This window comes from Macaca nemestrina, chromosome 12 (assembly GCF_043159975.1).
Source record: "Macaca nemestrina isolate mMacNem1 chromosome 12, mMacNem.hap1, whole genome shotgun sequence".
Lineage (NCBI taxonomy): Eukaryota > Metazoa > Chordata > Mammalia > Primates > Cercopithecidae > Macaca > Macaca nemestrina.
The window spans coordinates 17,231,696-17,256,239 of NC_092136.1; the positions used below are offsets into that span (position 1 = coordinate 17,231,696).

General features: G+C 35.7%; 4 protein-coding genes across 6 annotated transcripts in view; 1 reads left to right on the top strand and 3 right to left on the bottom strand.

Moving 5' to 3' along the window:
• Positions 1-215: 215 nt before the first annotated feature.
• Positions 216-1,551, bottom strand: LOC105466433 (olfactory receptor 4A8). Its single transcript, XM_011715411.2, is given in 2 exon segments — positions 216-1,365; positions 1,367-1,551. Coding segments are annotated over 2 exon segments (903 nt in total). The 5' UTR covers positions 1,544-1,551; the 3' UTR covers positions 216-639.
• A 14,176-nt stretch (positions 1,552-15,727) lies between these two features.
• On the bottom strand, positions 15,728-16,645 carry LOC105466457 (olfactory receptor 4A15-like). Its single transcript, XM_011715431.2, has one exon. The coding sequence runs from the start codon at positions 16,643-16,645 to the stop codon at positions 15,728-15,730; it is 918 nt and encodes a 305-aa protein (XP_011713733.1).
• Positions 16,646-23,158: 6,513 nt separating this feature from the next.
• LOC105466443 (olfactory receptor 4A47) lies at positions 23,159-24,305 on the bottom strand. Its single transcript, XM_011715419.2, has one exon. It carries the CDS (start codon positions 24,303-24,305, stop codon positions 23,376-23,378), a length of 930 nt encoding a protein of 309 aa, XP_011713721.2. The 3' UTR covers positions 23,159-23,375.
• LOC105466440 (olfactory receptor 4S1) overlaps positions 24,152-24,544 on the top strand; it is an 88,763-nt gene continuing 88,370 nt past the window's right edge. Inside the window, exon 1 of one of the 3 annotated variants that reach the window (XM_071074626.1) lies at positions 24,152-24,278. The gene's annotated coding sequence lies outside the window, so the exon portion shown is untranslated. The remainder of the gene's footprint in view (positions 24,279-24,544) is intronic. The other 2 variants (XM_024788092.2, XM_011715418.2) reach the window with 2 other exon arrangements.

Consider the following 24,544-nt stretch of genomic DNA (forward strand, 5'->3'; position numbering starts at 1 on the left):
CAGACAGAATTTACAAGAAACATAAAACAGTTAGAACTTGCTGGTTTCAAAGATGAAAATGGTTTCCCTTTCCAGTCTCTGCAAAGAGCTAAGTACTCTGACAGTAAGAGAGGTCATCCAAATAAAAGTCGTTTCCAACTTGTGGATGTACAGACACCATGAATAGACTTCAGAAAATTTTAATGGTGTGTATCATCAGTACCTTAAACTAGACAAACATCATTCTAGATTCTTAAGAGTATTATCTGACTGCACATAGAGTTTCAGCTCAAGTCTGAGAAGGGCTAGTTTCAAAGATATTTGTGAATATGGTGCTTGTATATTCCACAAAGTCTTTAAATAAATTACACAGAAGGAAGCACCATAGCCTTCCCTTTTGAACAGGAGCATCTATTTAAATTACCTATTCCTCCCTTTCCCCACTCTGTGCTGGAAATACAGGAGAAATGTCCTGTCTCAATAGATGTGTAATAGAGAAAATACATAATTTAAAATGTACACAATAGGACCTGCACCCAAGCAGCCCCACTCTCAGTTCTGGATACAGAGGTTGAAATCTTGAACTTGAAACAGATGCCACGATGGGATGACTTCTTAATTGAGCTTGGAGCATCTAAATCCTGTCTTCCCACTTTGGGATCACAAGAGTTTTTCTATAGCATTTCTCATCTCTGAATTTCTCAATGTGTATATAAAAGGATTCAACATGGGTGTGATAACAGAATAAAACACAGTCAGGAATTTATCAATAGGAAAGTTTGAAACAGGTCTTACATATATGAAAATACAGGGAACAAAAAACAGGACAACCATGGTAATGTGGGAGCTGCAGGTAGACAGGGCTTTACGCCTCCCTTCCTGACTGTAAGTTTTAAGGGAGTTTAGGATGACCCCATAGGAGATTAGCAGAAGGATGAAGATGACCATACAGATTGCTCCACCATTGAAAACCACCATAAGGCCTATAAAGTAGGTGTCAGTGCACACCAGTTCCAATAATAGGTGCATGTCACAGACAAAGTGGTCAATGACATTGGGGCCACAGAAAGGCAGACTGTACACAACTAAAATTTGAAACGCAGAATGCACAAAACCTCCAGTCACAGCCAACACCAAGACAAGGATGCAAACCTGTCGATTCATGATGGTCAAATAGTGCAGTGGCTTACAGATGGCCACATAGCGATCATAGGCCATCACCACCAGAAGGAAGACGTCAGTACCACCAAACAAGTGGTCTATAAACAGTTGGCCCATACAAGCTGGGAAGGAAATAGTCTTTTTATCACAGAGTAAGTCTACAATCAATACGGGAGAAATGGTGGTGGAATACACAGCATCTACAAATGACAGGCAGGCAAGGAAGGAAATACATTGGGGAGCCCAAGGAAGGGCTGGAAATAATAGTCACCACAATGAGTAGGTTCCCCACCATGGTCACAATATATGTGAGTAAAAACATGACGAATAATGCTTTTTGCACACCAGGATCCTGAGAGAAGCCCAGGAGGACAAATTCTGTAATATTGTTATTCTGTCTCATTTACTCTTCTTTCAGGCTTGTATCAGAGATGAGAGCTCAGGAGAATAGAACCTGTAATGAAACAGTGAACAGGAATATGATCACATCCATTGTGTCACAGAGCACATCTTCATTGTTGTATCCTCAATAGTGATTTACACACAATAAACATGCAGTAAGTCTCTCTTGTGTTTCTCATCCAAAGAGTCCATCTTCCCTTGACAATTCTATTTCTCCACAAAGATTTTAGTTTCTTCAACAGGTAAAGGCTTCTACCTCTAAGTTTTAGTGAATATTCTATATAGAAGAAGTGTTAAAGTCCCAAAAGCCATTCATACATTTTATAACTTATTTAAAACATTTTTCTTGCCACAGAATTCAGCTATGATGAATAGTCAACAGGTTCTTGGTCTCAAATAACTTACTCTCTGCTTATGGTAATAAACTCTAAATAAATAGACATAGATTTAGTCCTTTGTGTTTGTATGTGTGATATCTTTATAATATGATCTGTGCAAGAATAACATCTTCTGAAATATGTCACTCAGTACTCTGGCCTTCCACTATTAGACCTTCATTCCTTCACACCTCGAAGTATGTTCAGTCTTTATTAGTCTTTCATTAAATGTCAGAAGACATGACTCTGAAATGTATAAATAGCTATGATATTATTCATCACATTGTTCCCTGTAGTGATTACTTGGTCTGACTCCTTGTCCAACTTATAAGGAGCTGTGATTCTCTCCATTTTATCCTTGCCTATACCCCAATTTTTTCACCACTTACATACAATATCTTAATTTTAATTAATTTGAACTCCAGTGAACTAACTCATGACTATCACCAACTAACAAATATGCCGTGTTTTTTTTCATGAATTCTTGAGATGAGCTAGGTAGTGAGAGAGGAGAAAAATAGACACTGTAGAAAGAGGTACAGAACAGTGGGACATGGTTTTATTCATAACACTATTTAGACACCAAGAGTACTCAAAAATAGAATCTTAGTTACCAGATTCCAAAAAGAAGCATATTCTAAGAGAAATTCCAAATTCCGTGTAAGAAGGCACGGATTTGAGCCGTTTGAATGCATTTACAAGTCTGTCTCAGTTTACTCACTGGAAAACAATGGGATTAAATTTGAGAAATTCAGAATCCTTTCTAGTCAACTATCTACAGGACTATTAGTGCACCTCTCCTTTATGGTATTCTGCTGACAATTTTTTTCTTTTTTTATAAATATATAATTAAATAAAAATTTCCAAGGTCATGACGGGTACATGAAAAATGGTTGTCTGTGGGACAATGGATTTTTTTATTACAGTGAGTACTAACTGTAAGCTTCTCACTGAGTATGTACCAATTTAAGATCCAAGACATCCTCAAAGAGAAAGTGTAGCATGTTGTGAATAATGTGGACACTGGAGCCACGTTTCTTCAGCTACAACCTCATGTTCACCATTTTTTATGAGACTTTAGGCCATTTACTAAAGCTCTCTGACCCTTACTTTCATCATTTGTAGAATGGGAACCCCAATAGTCCTTACCTCTTAATTGCTTAATTTTCAGCAATTAATTTTGAACACAATGAACTAACTGTTGATTTATAAAAGAAAGTAAGGTGCCTAGAACACTGGCTGGCACCTCGTAAGGACTCAATCAATTATAGTTATTATCAGTGTTATTGAATGCTTCACTTTGAAGATAGAACAAATCATGTGAATCTCTGTCAACTTGGAAAGATTTATAGACATAGTCTAAGTTAAAAATAATAAAACACTTATAATTCAGGGAAACATTTTGAGGCACACAATAAAATTGTATGTCGTAGGAATTACATATTTAATTATGTATGAGTAGTGATTTTATCATAATAAAATATACCTTAATGAGAAGCAAGCAGAATTCTAGTAAAAAAAAGTTGAACTGATCATCAGCGGGAGAGCTAAATGGTAGAAAATGAAAGAAAAAGGGGTCAAATCAGAAAAAAAGAGAAATTATAGTAAATACATTAATATTCACAAGAAATAAGATGATTAATTTCAGAATTAAGTAAGGCAAATTAGCTGGGCATGGTGATATACACCTGTTATCCCAACTACTCAAGAGGCTGAGGTGTGAGAATCACTTGAACCCAGGAGGCAGAGGTTGCAGTGAGCCAGGATCATGCTACTGTCCTCCAGCTTGGGTGACCAAGTGAGACTATCTCAAAAAAAAAAAAAAAGTGAGGCTAGTTTTCTGCTAAAAATCTTCTTCAGAAAAATTTATTTTAATGAGGAAATACTGGAAGCACAACCTCCTGTGGGTCCCTGGGTGACTCAGAAGGCTTTGGGAATAGCCATAACAAATAGACACAGACCAGATCCTAGTAAAAAGAAAAAAGAAAAGAAAATTCAAAAAGAAAAATAAAAACAACATTGATCTCTTAGTGTCTCTAGATCTGACAGTTAAGGACAAACTTAAAGACAAGAGAACAATGGGACAAGTCGAGATACAAACACAAACTTTGTGACATTCACTGCTGAGGAAAACTACAGAATTACTAAACCTCAAATGTGGACAAGATGATTCCGTTTACATAGATCTGACAGTGGAGGAGGATATATGCAGAGAGAGTTTGCGCTTCCCTAGAACCCAGTTGTGATAAATGTTCCACATGTCTCATTCACATTACCACTTCCAGCTGATTCGAGAGTTCTGTCATTGTTGAAGTTATAGACTAACAAAGGCACATCTGTTGAAGAACACAAGGGTGTAATAAAACCTATAGTTCATTCTCTTTTTTTCACATCTTACTTGCTGCAAGATTTAGTTCCTTTTCTCTCTTTAATCATCAATGATAAATTTCACCAGGATAAATCTTCTCTTGGGCAGTTTAGATGTTTACTTGTAAAAACCAAGATATGTAAACTATCCTCTTTAGCTTAAGTCATCAAAGATTTAATACTTTAAAAACTGAAAGATAATATTACTAGGCACTCAACATAAATAAGTTAACATGTTTCTAGACAAAAACAACTTAATACAGCTTCCTAAGAGTGTGACTTTTTCGAAGGATAAAATCCCATAGTAACAAAAATAATCCCTTATAGATAAAATTTATAAAACAATACAGTTTTGTAAATCTCTCTAAAGAGTAGACTCAATACTTTCCTGAACTTATATATGCTGAGATAATTTTTAGATTAACACATAAAAGACCATATCATGCTTCCAGAACGTATTAGGCATTGATTTCTTTATATTCTAACACAATGACATAGTCTGCAATTTTAAATTTTCTAATCAAATATATCTAAAAATGATTCTATACCTATGTTAAGGTTTCACATAATAAAATATTCTACGTACTACATTATAAATCTATTGGTTTACTTATTTTATGTGTAACATGGAACATGTTTCTCTTGTTACTTGGCAAATTAGAAAACAAACACTTATAAGGCTATATATGGAAACCAAATATCTTGTATACTCTGATTAATGTCTGTGTTGTGCTTGCTTAATTTTCCCAATTAAGATTCCACCAATAAAAACATGTGATATTTAACACTTTAGCTATATTTCAAAACATTACAGGAAGTTTCAGTGAGTAGCCCTTGTCAATTGCTTCAAAAACTCACATCTTGGGTCTTGTCCTTGGTCCAGAAAAGCAACGCTTCTTTCACTGAGGGTTACTAAAGATACCTCATGCATCTATTTGTGTTCTTAAAACACGTGAAAAATGTATGGCTGGTCCATGGATTTAGAAATATCTCCTAGTGTGACAATTTCCATATTTCCACACAGGCTTTCTATTATCTCAATGTTCAGAAAAGTATAAAGGTATCCAGAGCAGATGTCCAAAATATAAAGACACTTAAACATAATGTCAGGATCTACTGTACAAAGGTAGTTAAAATTTTACATCCCCTGGAAAATTTCCTCATAGAAAAACAGAGATAATTTCTTTGCAAGACTATATAAATATTGACCTAATTAGTGGAAATTAACCTGGACACACCCATTATCTGGTGACCCAGGTAAGCAAACAAAAAATTTGTCAACACCAAAATTTGTTTCTTGAATTTGTATCTTCTCTGTCAATTATGGTGAAGCAACCATGAATATTTTACTGTGATCAAGGATTTATAACATTCATGTGCCCAGCTATTTAGCTCTATAGCTAACAAGGAACTGCTGGGATTTAACTTTGTGAAAAAGTCAATGACAAAGCTTTCTCACAGTCAGAAGCAGATCTCTTCAGTCTTTTAGTCATTCAAATAGCATATCCCTAAGATCACTTCTTTTCTGATTAAAGGCATGTCTCTGTATCTCCCAAATCTCATTCCAGGAAATTGAGATCCTCCACAAATTTTTACAAGCAAACGTGGATGAAATAAAACAACCCATCTAGAGGACTGGATACCAGAAGATTAGATACCAGAAGACATATTGTAGCTTGGGCAGAAATTTTTATGTTTAACCTATCTATCTCATAAGTTATTCTGCCAGGAAAAAAAGTCTTCCATTTATATGTGTAGACATAGTCTATGACTTTTACATCAGCAATATTTTTAATTAAAAAGACATAAGGCTCTTATAGATTAATTAGAATATTTGGAACAAATTCAAATGAACGCTTTTCTTCTGGAGAACAATCCCTGGGGGAAAAGACTTGGTTCTTGCCAAGGAAAAAGACTCGGCTTTTGTCAAGAAAGAGTAACTGAATGCCAAGTAGTGTGAAAATCTTGTAATATGAAAAAAATTCTAAAGCAAATTGAACAATAAATTATGTTTTATATTATGAAATACTGAGGTAAAGCAAGTAATATTTAAGCCAGAATGAAGAGGAAACCAGCCCCAGATTCTCTTACCTAATCACATCCTCAGAGAGGAGGACCTAACCTTGTTGATAGAAAGTCTGTGCTTAAGAAGCCTGAGACTTACAGGCAGAGAGCCTTAGAACCGAAGTTGATTCTAACGCTTAAAAACACAGGTAATCATAGTTACACAGTTTTAGGTTAGAGTAGAGGTTTTTAATCAAAGCCTGAATCTGTGTCATATGCAACCATAATGATCATTAGTCCATTAATTCAATCCTCTAATGTATCAGTCCATTTTTACACTGCTATAAAGAACTGCCTGAAACTGGGTCATTTATAAAGGAAAGAGGTTTAATTGACTCACAATTCAGCATATCTTGGGAGGCCTCAGGAAACTTACAATTATGGCCTAAGGCAAAGGGGAAGCAAGGCACTTTAGGATAAGTGCTGAACAAAGGGAAAAGAGCCCCCTTTATAAAACCATCAGATTTCATGAGAACTCACTATCATGAGAACATGGGGGAAACTGCCCCTATGATTCAATTACCTCCACCTTTTCTCTCCCTTGACACGTGGGGATTACGGAGATTACAATTGAAGATGAGATTTGGGTGGAGACACAAAGCCTAATCATATTATTCTACCCTGTGCTCCTCCCAAATCTCATGTCTCTTTCATATTTTAAAGAGACAGTTATGCCTTCCTAACAGTCCCTCGAAGTCTTAATTAATTCCAGCATTAGCCCAAACTCCAAGTCCAAAGTCTCATCTGAAGCAAGGCAAAAAATGTACTTCAAAGCATTTAAAAAATGAACAAGGAACAAAGAAGGATATAGTTGCATGTTTCTCCGTCCTAGCTACTTGGAAGGCTGAGGTGGGAGTATCACTTCAGCCTAAGAGTTTGAGTTTATCCTGGGCGATATAGCAAGAGAGAAGGGAAGGGGAGGGAAGGGAAGGGGGAAGGGAAGGAGGAAGGAGGAAGGAGGAAGGAGAAAGGGAGGTTCCGGGAAGGGGGAAGGAGAAAGGGAGGCGGAAGGAAGGGGGAGGGGAGGTTTAATCAACACCATTAACAAATTTGACCAATTTACATAAGAGAACAATGCACCGAAAAGCTGCAGAATATACATTCTTTTTTAAAATTTTTGTGGGTACGTAGTAGTTATATATATTTATGTGGTACATTACATGTTTGGATACAGGCATGCAATGCATAACAATCATATCATGAGAAATGGGGTATCCATCCCCTCAAGCATTTACCCTTTGCATTACAAACAATCCACTTATATTCTTTTAGTTATTTTTAAATGTACAATTAACATATTATTGACCATAGTCACCCTTTTGTGCTATCAAGTAGTAAGTCTTATACACTCTTTCTGATTATTTTTGTACCCATTAATCATCCTTATCTCCCACCCTCTCACCTCCCTGCTACCCTTCCTAGCTTCTGGTAACCATCTTTCTATTCTCCACATCCATAAGTTCAATTGTTTTGAATTTTAGATCCCACAAATAAGTTAGAAATCATGATGTTTGTCTTTCTTTGCCTGGCTTACTTCACATAATATAATGACCTCTGGTCTCATCCATGTTGTTGCAAATGAGTGAATCTCATTCTTTTCAATGGCTGAATAGTACTCCATTGTATATAGGTACCACATTTTCCTTATTTATTTATCTGTCAATGGACACATAGGTTGCTTCCAAATTTTGGCTATTGTGAGCAGTGCTGAAACAAACATGGGAAGGCCAATATCTCCTTGATATACTAATTGCCTCTCTTTTAGGTATACATTGAGCAAAGGGATTGCTGGATCATATAGTTGCTCAATTTTTAGTTTTCTGAAAAACCTTCAAACTGTTCTCTATAGTAGTTGTACTAATGTACATTCCCATCAACAGTGTATTAGGATTCCTTAATATTTTGCTCATTTTTTCATTGGATTATTAGATGTTTTCTTTCTCTTTTTTTTTTTTTTTTTTTTTTTTTGAGATGGAGTTTTGCTCTTGTTGCCCAGGCTAGGGTGCAATGGCACCATTTCAGCCCACAACAACCTCCGCCTCCTGGGTTCAAGCGATTCTCCTGCCTCAGCCTACCGAGTAGCTGGGATTATAGACATGCACCACCATGCCTGGCTAATTTTTGTATTTTTAGTAGAGATGGGGTTTCACCATGTTGGCCGGGCTGGTCTTGAACTCCCGACCTCAGGTGATCCTCCTGCCTCAGCCTCCCAACGTGCTGAGATTACAGGCATGAGCCACCATGCCCAGCCAGATGTTTTCCTATAGAATTGTTTGAGCTCATTCTACATTGTCATTATTAATTCTGTGTCAGATGTGCAGTTTGCAAATATCTTCACCCATTCTATGAGTTGTCTCTTCACTTTGTTGGTTGTATCCTTTACTGTCTGGAAGCTTCTTAACTTGATGTGATCCCATTTGTCCATTTTTACTGATGCCTTTCTGTGCTAGGGAAATATTGCTCAAGAAATCTTTGCACAGACCAATGTCCAAGAGTTTCCCCAATGTTATCTTGTAGTAGTTTCATAGTTTGAGATCTTTAATCCATTTTAATTAGATTTTTGTATTTGTAGAAAAATAGAGATCTAGTTTCATTCTCCTACATGTAGACATCCAGTTTTCCCAGCATTATTTGTTGAAGAAACCGTCTTTTCCCAGCATATGTTCTTGGCACCTTTGTTGGAAATTAGTTCACTGTAGGTGTGTGGATTTGTTTCTGGGTTCTTGATTCTGTTCCTTTGGTCTATGTGTCTGTTTTTACACCAGTGCCATCCTGTTTTGTTTCTATAGCTCTGTAGCATAATATGAAGTCAGGTGATGTGATTCCTCCAATTTGGTTCTTTTGCTCCAGATAACTTTGGCTAGTCTGCATCTTTAGTGGATCCATATAAATTTTAGAATAATTTTTTTCTATTTTTGTGAAGAATGTCATTGGTATTTTGATAGAGATTATATTTAATCTGTAGATTGCCTTGGGTAGTACAGACATTTTAACAAAATTGTTTCTTCCAATCCATGAACATCAAATATTTTCCCTTTTTGTGTGTGTCCTCTTCAGTTTCCTTAATCAGTGTTTATAGTTTTCATTATAGAGATCTTCCACTTCTTTGGATAAATTAATTCCTAGGTATTTAATATAATGTGTTTCTTTTTTAAATGGGATTATTTGTTCTTCTTCACATTGTTCACTGTTGGCATATAGAAATTCTACTGACTTTTGTATGTTGATCTGGTGTCCTGAAACTTTATGGAATTTATTATTTCTAATAGTTTTGTTGTGGTTATTCCAAATATAAGATCATATCATCAGCAAACAAAGATAATTTGACTTCTTCCTTTCCAATTTATATGCCTTTTATATCTTTCTTTTGTCTAATTGCTCTAGCTAGGACTTCAAGCACTATGTTGAATAACAATGGGGACAGTGGGCATCCTCATGTTCCAGATCTTAGAGGAAAGGTTTTCTGTATTTCACTGTTCACTATGAGACTAGCTGTAAATCTCCCATATATAGCTTTTATTATGTTGAGGCAAGTTCCTTCTACCCCCAGCTTTTTCAGGGCTTTATAGGAAGGGATGTTGAATTTTATCAAATACTTTTTCAGCGTCAGTTGAAATGATCATATGGTTTTTACCACCCTTTACTCTGTTGATATGATGTATCACACTGACTGATTTACATATGTCGAAATCCCAGGGATAAATCCCACTTGGTCATGATGAATGATCTTTTACATGTATTGTTGAATTCAGTTTGCTAGTATTTTGTTGAGGGTTTTTGCTTCAATATTCATCAGAGCACATAGTGGCCTGTGGTTTCATTTTTTGTTGTTGTTGTTGATATATCGTTGTCTGGTTTCAGTATCAGGGTAACAGTGGCCTCAGAATGAGTTTGAAAATATTCCTTACTCCTCTATTCTTCAGAACAGTTTGAGTAGGATTGGTATTAATTCTTCTTTAAATGTTTGGTAGAATTCAGATGTGACGCTATCCGCTCCTGGGCTTTTCTTTACTTGGAGACTTTTTATGACTTCAGTTGGCTCAGGTTTTGGATTTCTTCCTCATTCAATCTTGGTAGGTTATTTGCATCTAGGAATTTGTCCACTTCTTATAGATTTTCCAAATTATTGCATATAATTGTTCATAGTAGCCACTAGTGATCCTTTGAATTTTTGCAGTATCAATTTTAATGTCTTCTTTTTCATTTCTGATTTTATTCATTTGGATCTTTTTCCTTAGTTACTATGGCTAAAGATCAATTTTGTTTAGCTTTTCAAAAAACCAACCTCTTGTTTCATTGATATTTTGTATTTTTATTTATTTCTGCTCTGATCCTTATCATTTCTTTTCCTCTAATTTTTGGCTTTATTTCCTCTTGCTTTTCTACTCCTTTACGATGTTTTGTTCTCTCATTTGAAGGGTTTTTTGGTGTAAGCACTTACAGTTATAAACTTCCATCTCAGTAATGCTTTCTCAGTATTTGATAGATTTTGGTATATTTGTTTCCGTTTTTTTTTTTCAAGAAATTTATCAATTTTCTTCTTAATTTCTTTATGGACCCTACTGATCATTCAGGAGCATTGTTTAATTTCCATGTACTAGTATAGTTTCCAAAATTTCTCATTATTAATATCTAGTTTTATTTCATTGTGGTCAGAGAAGATACTTGATATTATTTCAAATTTTTTTAGTGTTTTTGGACTTGTTTTGTAACCTAACATACGGTATATCCTTGAGAATGATTTGTGTGCTGAGGAAAAGAAAATGTATCCGGCAGCCACTGGATGAAATGTTCTGTAAATACTTATTAATACTTATTATATCCAGTTGGTCTTTAGTGCAGATTAAGTTTGAACTTTCTTTGTTGATATTCCATCTGAAATACCTTGGCTAAAAAAAATTGATGTAGAACTTCATCAAAATAAAAACTTTCGCTCATAAAAACTGTTAATGATATGAAAAAGTGAGCCATACACTGTGGGTGTGCTTGCAATACATATGTCTGAGTAAGAACTTGTATCTAGAATGTATAAAGAAGTTTTACAAGTCAAGACAAGCCACATGATTTTTTTAATGTTCAACAGACCAGCCAAGAATTATATGCTCAACATCTTTAGTCATCCAGGAATGCAAATTAAAACTAATCCAATTGTTACTGAGGATGCGGAATAACTGGAACTCTTATATATCCCTTGTGGAAGTATATAATTTTACAATTGTGTTTTAAAACTTTTTGACAGTTATAAAATTTAGTCTTTACCCTACCTCCTAACAAGCATATATCTATAATCCTACAATCCATGTGTCTTAGATAAAGACCTGTTGATGGCCCGAAATATATCCCCGAAACCCTAAATATATGGGCAGATATAAACACACGTGTGGTCCAGTGCAGCTCAGTATATGGCAAGATATAGCCCCATGTGTAGACAGACAAGGACAGGATGATATCATATGCAAAACTTATATAAATACAATCATAAAAGTAAGCAAATACTGATTTTTGTGTTTTCACATACAGACCTGTGTGTTCATGTACAGACGTTGTGTTCAGTTAGATACAGACCCAAGTATCACTGGATACACACCTATATATGGTTATACGTGCTGCGGGATACAGATCCAAGTACACAGTCAAATACAGACTCCTATACTATGACATTCAAACCCATATATGGTGAGATACAAGCCTATGTGTGTCTGAATACAGACCCATGCCCGTGGCTTTAAAGATTGTGCCAAGAAATGCCAGGAAAAGATGCTGAGTCCTCTCTTGTCAGCTCGTTGAAAATATTAATCAAATGTAAATAAGAGGATTCCCTTTTTAAATGAACAAATCAAAAAGTAAGGTGTATATAGACTATGAAGACATTTACAACTTTTTTTAACCTTTAAGTTCAGTGGTACATGTGAAGGTTTGTTATGGGGGTGTCATGGAGGTTTGTCATTTTAGAAGTCTGACATGGAGGTTTGTTGTATGGATTATTTCCTCAACCCAGGTATTAAGCCTAGTATCCATCAGTATTTCTGTGATCCTCTCACGCCTCCCACCCTCCATCGTGTCTGTTGTTCCTCTCTATGTGTTCGTGTGCTCTCATCATTTAGCTCCCACTTAGAAGTGAGAACATGTGGTGTTTGGTTTTCCATTCCTGTGTCAGTTTGCTAAGGATAATGGCCTCCTGCTCCATCCATGTTTCTGCAAAGGATACGGTCTTATTCTTTTTTATGGCTGAATAGTATTCCATGCTGCGTATGTACCACAATTTCTTTATCCAATCTACCAATGATGGGCCATTATGTTGATTCCATGTCTTTGCAATTAATAGTGCTGCAATGGGCATGTGCATACATGTGTCTTTATGTTAGGATGATTTATATTATTTTGGGTACATAACCAGTAATGGGGTTGCTGGGTCAAATAGTAGCTCTATTTTTAGGTCTTTGAGGAATCACCACATGGTTTTCCACAATGGGTGAACTAATTTACAGCCCAATCAACACTGTGTAAGCATTCCTTTTTCTCTGCAACCTCTCCAGCACCTGTAATTTTTTTACTTTTTAGTAATAGCCATTCTGACTGGTGTGAGATGGTATCTCACTGCGGTTTTGATTTGCATTTCTCTAATGATCATTAGTATTGACCTTTTTTCATATGCCTGTTGACAGCATGTATGTCTTGTTTTGAAAAGTGTCTGTGCATGTCCTTTGCCCACTTTCTGATTGAGATTTATCAATCAAGACTTCACAATAGGTGTCTTATTCTAGGTAGGAAAACAAGACGTTATAATATAACGTTTTCCTCAAAATAAACAAGTAGGGTCATGAAACCCTAGATATAATTTTATGAAAAGCTTTACAAAACAGCCCTAAGGTTTATTAGGAAAAATAAATATTTAGAAATTGCAAGAAAGCTGAAAAAGATTAGTAATTAGGGGAGACTATCTCTATTAAGTATAAATAAATATTTAAAATCCTTGACCACTGGGATAGTGTGTTGGTAAAAAAAAAAAAAAAAGAAAAGAAATAAAAAGAAATGTCTCAAGATTGAACCTTCTAGATGTAAAGAATTTGACATACTAAAAGGAGAAATTCCAAATTACTATTGAAAATAATTAATGGATTAGATTGGCAGATTATTTTACCTGTTTAGGAAAAGTAGACTTCAATATTCTATTATGATAAAGAAAAATTTTCCATTGGCTCAAAAACAAATGTTTTTGTAAAGTTATTTTTTTAATGGGGACGACTAGAGGCAGGAGAGGGGGAGATGGGTAAGGGCTCAAAAACTACCTACTGGGTACCACGCTCGCTATCTGTGTGGGGATGCGATCATACTCCAAACCTCAGCATCATGCAATATACCTTTGTAAAAAACCTGCACATGTGCCTCCTGATTCTAAAACAAAAGCTGAAAAGAAAAATAAGTAAATAAAATAAGGTGTTAAAATGTATAAAGTCACTAGAGGGAAATGGAATTTACTGAGGTGTGATATGACAAAAAAAAATTAAGAAGTAAAAAAGTTAAGATAAAACATTTGTATATAAAAACACCCATAATTGTAGCATCAATAACATAGTAAGGTACATATCTATAGCAAATATCAAGAATGGTATGAACATATATGCATCTTTGATACAGAAAAACTTTATCAGAATGTATCAGTAAAAATTCTGACTCCAATAGATTAAGAATTCAAGGATACAAGTAATTAACAAAGTTTATGGAGTGGGTTCTATGTGTCAGACATTATGCAAGGAACAGGGAGCACAAAGAGAAGTAACTTTTCCTGACTTCAGGGAACTTTCAGACCAATAAACATAAACAGATAATTAACCAAGTTTTCTTATTTCATCACTCAATAGAACCATAGAAATTGGAAAATTAACTACATGTCCAAAAATACAGGACCTAGTTATATAAACTCTGGTACTACCAAATGCTTGATACTATTTGAAGAATGGTGCTATGTTTTGGAAGAACTTGGATGATATAAGAAATCTCCATGTATTAATAATAAGGATAAAAATAATAATACAAAGTGAACGTATATGTGTGATTTACCAGTGAAATTGACTTATGTTTTTCCCTAGCCTTAGTCCCTCATGAATCCAGACTACAGAGAAGCAGCAGGAACAATGAGTTTCTTTGACTACATGTTTTCTACCTGTAGTCAGGGGCAGATAAAATTTTATTTCAAGCCTAATTCAAAAGAAATTTTCACACAGATTTTATGAATGAAGTTTCTTTCCAATGAAACAATATGTTTTAGTCCTTTTATTACCTAATAATCTGCATTCTATCGATAAAGTAAGAATGGAAACATCATATATTGCCAGCATCTTTCTTTTTTCTTTTTCTTTTTTTTTTTCTTAGTCTTGCTCTGTCAACCGCGTTACAGTGCAGTAGCATGATCATGGTTCTCTGCAGTCTTGACCTCCCGGGCTCAAGAGATCCCCCAGCCTCAGCCTCCTGAGCAGTTGGAACCACAGACATGCACCACCACACCTGTCTTTCTTGACAATGATGTATTCCAAAATATTTTCTATCAGGCTCTGCATTGCATATTTGAAGTTCATAGATTATAGATTATGCTAATTTTATATATGAAAAGCAGAGCCTGGCTGTTTTTAGAAGGCCATGAGATAGGGGTATTGAAAAATGGCAGAGGTATTATCAGATATTCCAAACATGTGGGAAGATCAAGGGATCAGTTCCATATAAATATAGCACCAAATCAAGCTGCTTCGCCTGAGGACATAATGTGATTTCTCAATTGGAGAAATAAGTAAGATTTAGTTATTTTTCTGCATGTCTCCCCTTTTCATTCAGATTGTTTTAGTATACTCAGTCTCCTTATGATTACTAATAAAGGAAACATTATTCCTCTTCAACCTTAATATACTAAGCAATAAGAACAAAATTATATATAAAAAGTATGTTACAAATACAAAAATAAAATATATACTTCAAATATTAATGTGGTCTGTATTTGTGTGGGGAGAAGTAAATGAAATTTTTATGTCTTATTTCTTAATTCATTCTTCTGAAATCTATAATGAGTACTATTAATTCTGGAAAAGGATTAACTTTACTTAAAAGAAAACCCTTTCATAAACTTAAATAAATTTACAGTATTAACATAAATTTATCATCTCGAGAGCCATTCTACAGACAAAAAGGAAACATTTTTCCAATAAATTATGAAAATCTTCTAAATATATTTTGATCATTGCAAGTATTCATGTAATAAATGATTTTCACTTCATACGAGTTATTAAACCCGAGGAAAATTTTACTGTAATTAAATAATCACACATGGCTTTTCTGGAGGCAGCAACTCTTCATTGAAAAAACAGATGATATATTTGTCTGCCACCTCATTTTCTTTTTCTGGTCCAGAGGTTCTTCATAGCATTTTTCATCTCTGCATTTCTTAAGGTATAGATTAGAGGGTTCAACACAGGGGTGATAACAGTGTAAAACACAGTCAAGGATTTATCAATGGGCAAAGTCGAAGGAGGTCTCACATACATGAAAATACAAGGGACAAAGAAGAAGATCACTACAGTGATGTGGGAGCCACAGGTGGATAAGGCTTTGCGCCTCCCTTCCTGACTAAGACTCTTCAGGGAGTGCAGAATGACCCCATAGGAGATGAGTAAGAGCGTAAAGATGACCACACAGATTGCCCCATCATTGGCAACCACAGTAAGGCCAATAATGTAGGTGTCAGTGCAGGCAAGTTTTAATAAAGGGTACATGTCACAGATGAAATGGTCAATGACATTGGGGCCACAGAAGGGAAGGTTATACACAAAAAGAGGATGAACTACAGCATGCAAGAAACCTCCAACCCAGGCCAACAGCAGCAGTAGAACACACACCCTTTGGTTCATGATGGTCAAATAATGAAGGGGTTTGCAGATGGCCACGTAGCGATCATAGGCCATGACAACCAGGAGTAAAATCTCAGCACCCCCAAATAAGTGTCCTATAAAAAGCTGGGTCATGCAAGCTTGGAACGAAATGGTTTTCTTCTCATAGAGTAAGTCTATAATCATATTTGGGGTAACTGTAGTAGAATAAACAGCATCCATAAATGATAAATAGCCAAGGAAGAAGTACATAGGGGTATCCAAACTTGGGCTGACCACCACAGTCACAGCAATGAGTATGTTGCCTACCATTGTCACAATGTAGATGAGCAAGAACACAACAAATAATATTTTCTGTCCCTGAGGGCTCTGAGTGAGCCCCACAAGGACAAACTCAGTCACATTGTTCCTTTGTTCCATATGTCTTTCTCTATGTCTTTATTCTGGTGTTCAGGACAAAATTACCTGAAAATATAATTATTACTAGTAACTTCATGAAATTTTACAATAATTTGTTTATTCATTCAACAAATAGGTGCTATGAGTTATTATGTTCCAGAATTGCAAGACATTATAAGAATACAAGGCTGATTAAAGCATGGTCCCCAACCTCAGGAATCTTACAAATTAATGGAGAGAGAAATAAGTAATTTGGGATGTATATGGGGAAAGGACAGTTTATTAAATAAATGAGTTGGCCAAAACTAAGTTTTATATCTGGAAGATCATAAAATTATGCATATAGCTAATACCATAAACAAAAATAAATACAAATGAATTAAAGATTTAATATAAAAGCTAGATTTACTTTACATTTACTTTCCAGTTAATAAAGGAGATGACTTTCTACATTTTGGGGATGGCAGAATCTTCTTAACTAATAATTGAAATCCAAAATAAACATATTTGACAATTTCAAAATTGTTTAAGAATTCAGGAAAAGATATCATTTTAAAATATTTATAATTTTGAGGACATAGAGTTAATATTTAAAATAGAGAGAGTGCTCTAAGCAATTAATAAATAAAAGACAAACCTATAGCAAAGTGGGCAAATGATAGAAACCAGCAATTAAAAACAAAACAGTACATTCAAATGGCTAAATATAATAGGGTGCTGAAGTTCACCTATAAATAGAAAAATGCAAAATAAAAAACAAATATCACCTTATATTCATCAAACTGGCAAAAACGTTTTAAAAGTGATAGTAGCTATAGCTAGCAAAAACAAAAAAGGGTAGTTTCTTACACTGACAGCAAAAATATGAATTTTATAATATTTTTGGAGCAAAAGTTAGCAATCACTAATGAAAGTAAAAATACCTTTCAACACAATTGCTCCCTTTAAAAGCTATCGCATAGAAATTAAAGCCCTAGTATATAAGGACAGATGCATGGCATGTTTTTGTGACATTACTTATAATGGCACTAAACAAACAAAAAAATATGGAAGACAGATATTTAAAAAATTAATTGCAGCCATTTCAGTATAATATGATTCAGCAAACAAAATAAAAATACATGTATCCATTTGTAAGTGTTTGTGTATGATTATATGAGCATGGGAAAATAAGGAAGGATATATGTTTTTTGTTGTAAGCAGGGTTTACATTTGCATTGCTGATGTGGGGAGAGGTGAGAAGTTGTGTGTGTGAAAGAATAAAACTAACAAAGAGGAGAGGAGAGGAGAGGAGAGGAGAGGAGAGGAAGGAAGGAAGGAAGGAAGGAAGGAAGGAAGGAAGGAAGGAAGGAAGGAAGGAAGGAAGGAAGATGGAAGGAAAGAGGGAGGGAAAGAAATAGGGGAGAAGGAAGGGAGGGAGGGAAGAAGAGAGAGGTAAAGGAAAAGAAGGCTTCACACACACACATACACACACACACATACACACAAACTGTATCATAAGTAGTGACAATATTCACTAGCCCAGTTATCTCTTAAAATAATCCTAGTAATGACAAGTAGTCACTCTCTAAGTCTCTGTTGGCATTTACTTCAATCTGACCTCATAAATAATGTCCCATCTGATCTTCAAACACACAGATTGTCTGTGTTGCTAACTATGGCCAACCTCTCTACTCATGCACTAGATTGCATGCTCTTTACCACTCTTAAGAACAGTGCTCCTGCAATTCTCTCCTCCATTTCCAGTGTCAACAATTTTCCTCCCTATATTGCATCCTTCTTCCAGCATATTTGTATGATCTATCCCCACATTTAAAAATATATTTATATCCTTGGACTGCATATCTCTTTCAAGCAACCACCCCATCTTGATTCTCTGTTATTCTTTCTAAATAACAGTTCCACTTTACTAAATCTAGTGGTCAATTTCAATACTCTTCTTACTTGATCTATCATTCTTATGAATTGAAGTAACACCTTGCTTACTTAAGTCTTACTTGGGTTCTTGAAAGTCACTCATTCAACTTCTACAGAAGCTACATCATCTAATTTTTAGCATATTAATCAATGCTTAGAGAACACATTGCTTGATTCTATAAAGAGATTTACTAATACCTGCCCATTAAAATATCTCCCAAATGGTTACACTTGAAATTAGATTCTGCGAACAGTGATTTAGAGAAAGTAAATTTATTCTGCATTTTTTAATGTTAAAATATCCAAAAAAGTATTACAGAATTGAGTCAATTCACATACAGTTTAGCAATCATGAAGAACCTCTAATGTGGCTTATTATCAGAATCACTTAGAGAACTATTAAAAGACAGAATTCCCACATAATCAGTGTTACTGCATAATGTAAAGCCTAGTTTGGAATCTCACATATAAATACACTTCCTGGGTACCTACATAAGAAAACAGTCGTTCATTCTGAGTTCTGATGATGGTACCTCTGTCTTGTCCTAAAAAAAAATAACAGCTGTGTCCACTGACACCATCTCTGTGAACACAGAGAGCAAAATAACACATGAACCATCACTGGACCTTGAAATGCTTCCATGTGACCAATGTTTTCCATGCTTCTAGAAAGTCTGATTAATCTCAGTCTTTCAAGGTAAAAAAAAAGGTACCTTTTAAATTATTGAGATTTTCAAAATGAATAGCCTCAATCTTGATTGTGAACTGAAACCCAAAATCTTCATTGTTGGCAAAATTTGTCCTAATAACACACATTTATATAAATACTTTTTAATTTTTTATTTTTATGGATACATTATAATTGTATATATTTATGGGGTATACATAATATTTTGACAAAAGCACACAATGTGTAATGATCATATCTGGGTAACTGGGATATCCATCACCTCAAACATTTATCATTTCATTATGTTGAGAAAATTCTAAATTTTATCTTCTAGTTGTTTTGAAATATACAGCCAGTTATAAACTATAGTTGCCCTATCATGATCTTATTCTTCCTACCTAACTGTATTCCTGTATATATTCATCAACTCTTCATCTCCTCTCCTCACTACCCTTCCCATCCTCCAGTAACTACCATTCTGTTCACTACCGTCATGAGGTCAATTTTTTTAAATCTCCCACATGAGTGAACATATGCAGTATTTGTCTTTCTGTGCCTGCCTCATTTTATTTAATATAGTATCCTCCAGTTCCATCCACGTTCCTGCAAATGGCAGAATTTTAGCCTTTTTATTACATTATCTCACCCCAGTTAAAATGGCTATTATGGAAATAACAGAAAATAAATGCTGATGAGGATGTAAAGAAAAGGGAATGATCATAATCTGTTGGTAGGAATGTAAATTAGTACAGCCACTATGGAAAACAGTATGGAGGTTCCTCAGAAAATTAAAAATAGGACTAGCATATATCTAGCAATCCCACTGGTAGTTATATATCCAAAAGAAATGAAATCGGTATGTCAAAGAGATCTCTACATTCCCATAATTTGTGGAGCACTATTCACAATAGCCAACATACGGAATCAACCCAAGTGTTCATCAAAAGATGAATAGGTTAAATAAGCATTTGGAAGTTAAGAAAAAGCTCGAATTTGTGGGAGAGAGAATTGTGACTTTTTAATATAAATATTTGTATTTTATACCAATAAAAGTAAAATAATGAAATAGCCTTTACAACATATTGATCATCAATCAGTTATACAAACCTGTATTCCTGCCTCACAGTTGAACCTTGGGTAATCTGAAGGATGGAGAATAATTTTAATCTGTATTTTATCATGTTTGAGTCTATCATTTTAATTCCTTAAAAATCAGTCATGTGAATACTGCTATAAATAAATACTCTTCAAAGTAAGGGCAGAAGTCTGTGGATACTTTATCCACACTTGAAAAACAGCACATATTGTTGAGTCATTCGACTGGTGCATCTCCAAAGGTGATTCTTCTCTAATTAAATTCATTGGGACCTTTATCGTAATTCTGAGGGTAGGCTCTGTATCTCCAGAGATGCCTATGTATAACAAGATTTATAGAACCATGTCCTCTAGGAAAAAAAATTACAAAAGAATAATGAGATCAAAAAGGAAACAGTCCAGTCTAGGCATAAATGAAATATATAAAACCTAGTATTTAAATCATGACCTGCAAAATAGGCAAATCTGTTGAGTGTATAGCCACAGACAAGCTTCATTAAGGGGTCCATGTCACAGACAAAATGACCAATGACATTGGGGTCATAAGATGGGAGCCCATAAATAAGGCCAAGTTGAATTACTGTGTGCAAAAATCCTCCAGCCCAGGACACCGCCAGCAGCACAACACACAGCCATTGCTTCATGACAACCAAATACTGCAAGGACTTGCAGATGGCCCTATAGTGGTCTAGGCCATCACCAACAGAAGGAAAACCTGTGACCCACCAAGAAAAAAATGCCCTGTAAAGAGCTGGGTGCTGGGTCATACAATATTGGAGAGAGAAATGCATGTTTGAGTACGGAGTGGTTGTGCATAGTCTTCTAGTCCATGAAAAGGCCAATAGGCTTTAGTGTAAATTTGGTTAATCAGATACCTTACTTTATACCAATTTATCTCAGCATTTCTAAGTGAGTGCAAGACCTTTTATTTGGGGGAAAAAATGGTAGAAACTAAAATAAAAGGAGAACATGCAGAGACAAAGTGGAGATCGCCGCTGTTGAATACATCAGAAAGTTCACCAACTGCCAGGAGGCACACGCAAGGTGTTTTGAAAAAAGATGATGGCTTAAATGCATATGTGTAATTTTGTATCATCTGTATTTTAATTAGAGCTGAATTAATTATAGTAGGTTAAGGTTGCTAAAGTATGTTTGCGTGTGAGTGTGTGTATGTATCATCTTTATTTTATTTTTAATAAAATGTGTATTTTTTAATCGAGGACAGATGTTATTGATGCTCCTCCAGGTCAGATAGAATTCCCCTTTCCACAAACAGAAACTGCTCACCAGTGAGTTTACTTATTCACGTCCTTTCGGTTTCTTGCTTGTTAGCCCTGGAAGTGGTTATGTAAACACTATTGATATTTGCTCTTCGGTCTCCTTTGAACACTCGTAGCCCCCTACCTTTTGAGTAGCTCTCTATAACATCATTTGTTTCACTTTTTACACCTTTCCACTCTGTTATCTTTTATCTTTTTATGTATATGCTTACTTATTTGTTGTCTCTCTGTCCCCATAATAGAAAATGTTTCTTGGGATGGGCATAATGGCTCACACCTGTAATCCCAGTCCCTCCTGCAGGAATTCAACAACTAATAGCATACACACAAAAGCGCAAGCATAAGAACAAAAAACCGGGCGAGCAACCCCAGTACCTGGTTTTAACTTGACATCACTGAATGAAACACACTTAAGAGGACAGGAAAGACAGTCTTAAATCGCTATACCAACCCCTCCTTGATTCCACAGCAGTGGCTGCATGGTGCAAAGAGATAATCTGTGCACTTGAGGAAAAAACAGAATAGACACTGGAGATTTAGCATTGAACTCAGTGCTACCTTGTCACAGCAGAGAGCAAAGCCAGGCTGAGCTCAACTGGCACCCACCCATGGAAAATGCATTTGGACCAGCCCTAGTCAGAAGGGAATCCCTCATCCCAGATGTCAAAACTGGAACTTCTTCGCAAGCCTCACCACTGTGGGCTAAAGTGCTCTGGGGTCTTAGGTAAACCTCAAAGGCAGCTTAGGACACAAGGCCTGCAATTCCTGCGCAAGTCCTAGTGCTGGTTTAGACTTAGAGCCAGTGCAATAGGGTGGCACACGACCTAGGGAGACACCAGCCGGGGCTGCCAAGGGAGTGCTTGTGCCACCCATCCCCGGACCCCAGGCAATGCAGCTTGCAGCAACAAAAGTGACTCCTTCCTTCTGCTTGAGGAGAGGAGAGTGAATCGTGAAGAGTCAAGAGGACTTTGCCTTGCATCCTGGATACTAACCGGCCACAATAGGATAGGGGACTGGGAAGAGTTATGCGGCCCACATCCTAGGCCCCAGCTCCCTTCTATGTGTAGTAGCAAACTTCTATACATGGAGAAAAACACACATACATATATTTAAATATATTTACATTTTCAAAGATTATTACCTGAAACATCTTAAGAAACAGATAATAGTGACTTCCTCTGACGAAGAGAACTAGGAGATTGCACTCAGAGATGGACAAGAGATTTATTTCTCATTTTATATTATTTTGTATGGTTTTCATTTTTACTATTTATGATTATTTATTTTGTATTCAATTTTTATTTTAAAAGGCAGAAGTATTACAGTAAAAATATGCATATAGTACAAGTTAAATTGGATGAAAAGGACTGCATTAGTATGAACTATACCATTAACTATTTTAAATAGTGTAAGAAGAATGAACTTAAATGACAAGAATCTAACTAGAAATGAAATTAAGTCTCAGAAAGAAAGGCAAAAAGATACATGCATAACTTGATTAAAAAATCAATGTAACTCTAAAATTTCTTAACTAATTCACTACATATTATTGACTCCTTGCTTTATGCATTACATCTTTACAGATAAAATGGAAAACAAGACATTATAGATCTTACATGCTAGCAGGGAGATAAACTGTTATTAATAACACGATCATATAGTTCTTTCTTTCATCATAATTGTAAATGCTTTGAAGAAAAGGAAGATGGCATCAGATTTAAGAACACCCCTGGGTCCCAAGGAAACAGACTGTAAAGTCAAATGACTCTGTTCATGGTGGGTAACTCACTTATGTACTACTTGATATGGGGTCTCTTCTCCAGAGCTTCTTCATAGCACTTGTCATCTCAGAATTTCTCAGAGTGTAGATTAAGGGGTTTAGCATTGGAGTTATGACTGTATAAAACACACTCACTGATTTATCAATGGGGAAGGTCCCAGCAGGTCTAGCATATATAAAAATACAGGGAACAAAGAAGAAGACAACCACAGTGATGTGGGAACTGCAGGTTGAGAGGGCCTTTCGCCTCCCTTTCTGACTAACGTTCTTGAGAGAGTGCAAGATGACACCATAAGAGATGAGTAAGAGCAGAAACACAATAGTGCAAGCCAGTCCTCCATTGGCCACCACTAAAAGGCCAATAACATGGGTGTCAGTACAGACCAGTTTCAATAAAGGGTACATATCACAGAAAAAATGATCAATGACATTAGGGCCACAGAATGGGAGCCCATAAATAATGCTTAGTTGAAATACTGAGTGCAGAAATCCTCCAACCCAGGACACTACCAGCAGCACAACACACACCCATTGTCTCATGATAACCAAATAATGCAAGGGCTTACAGATGGCCACATAGCGGTCATAGGCCATCACCAACAGGAGAAAGACCTCTGACCCACCAAAAAGGTGCTCTGTAAAGAGCTGGGCCATGCAAGATTGGAAAGATATGGAATTATTCCCAAAGAACAAGTCTGAAATCAGTCTGGGGGAAATGGATGAAGAATAAATGATATCTATAAATGACAAGCCAGTAAGAAAGAAGTACATTGGTGAGCCCAGGGTCTCACTGACAGTGACAGTCACTACAATGAGCAGGTTGCCCACCATGGTCAAAATGTAGAAGAACAAGAACAGAACAAAAAGTACTTTCTGCTCCTTTGGATTCTGTGTGAAGCCCAAGAGGGCAAAGTAAGTCACATTGTTCCTTGGCTCCATCTATGGTTTATAGCTGCTGACTTCAGATCATAGAAGCAGTTTACCTATAAAACAAGGGGGGAAAACTTTAAATGCATTATGATTTTAATATTTTATTTACTCATTCAATTAAAAATAGGTATGCAGTATCTATGTCAAATCTGTTGTAGACTTTGGAATTGCCAAGTTGAAAAAGACACAGTTTTGTACTCTCAGTGATTTGGTAAATAAAATACCAAAGGGAATAAGTTAAATACCAA

What these genes read in the sequence shown, in the direction of transcription:
- LOC105466457 (XM_011715431.2), bottom strand. Translation starts at nt 16,645, where the DNA reads ATGGAACAAAGGAACAATGTGACTGAGTTTGTCCTTGTGGGGCTCACT.
- LOC105466443 (XM_011715419.2), bottom strand. Translation starts at nt 24,305, where the DNA reads ATGGAGCCAAGGAACAATGTGACTTACTTTGCCCTCTTGGGCTTCACA.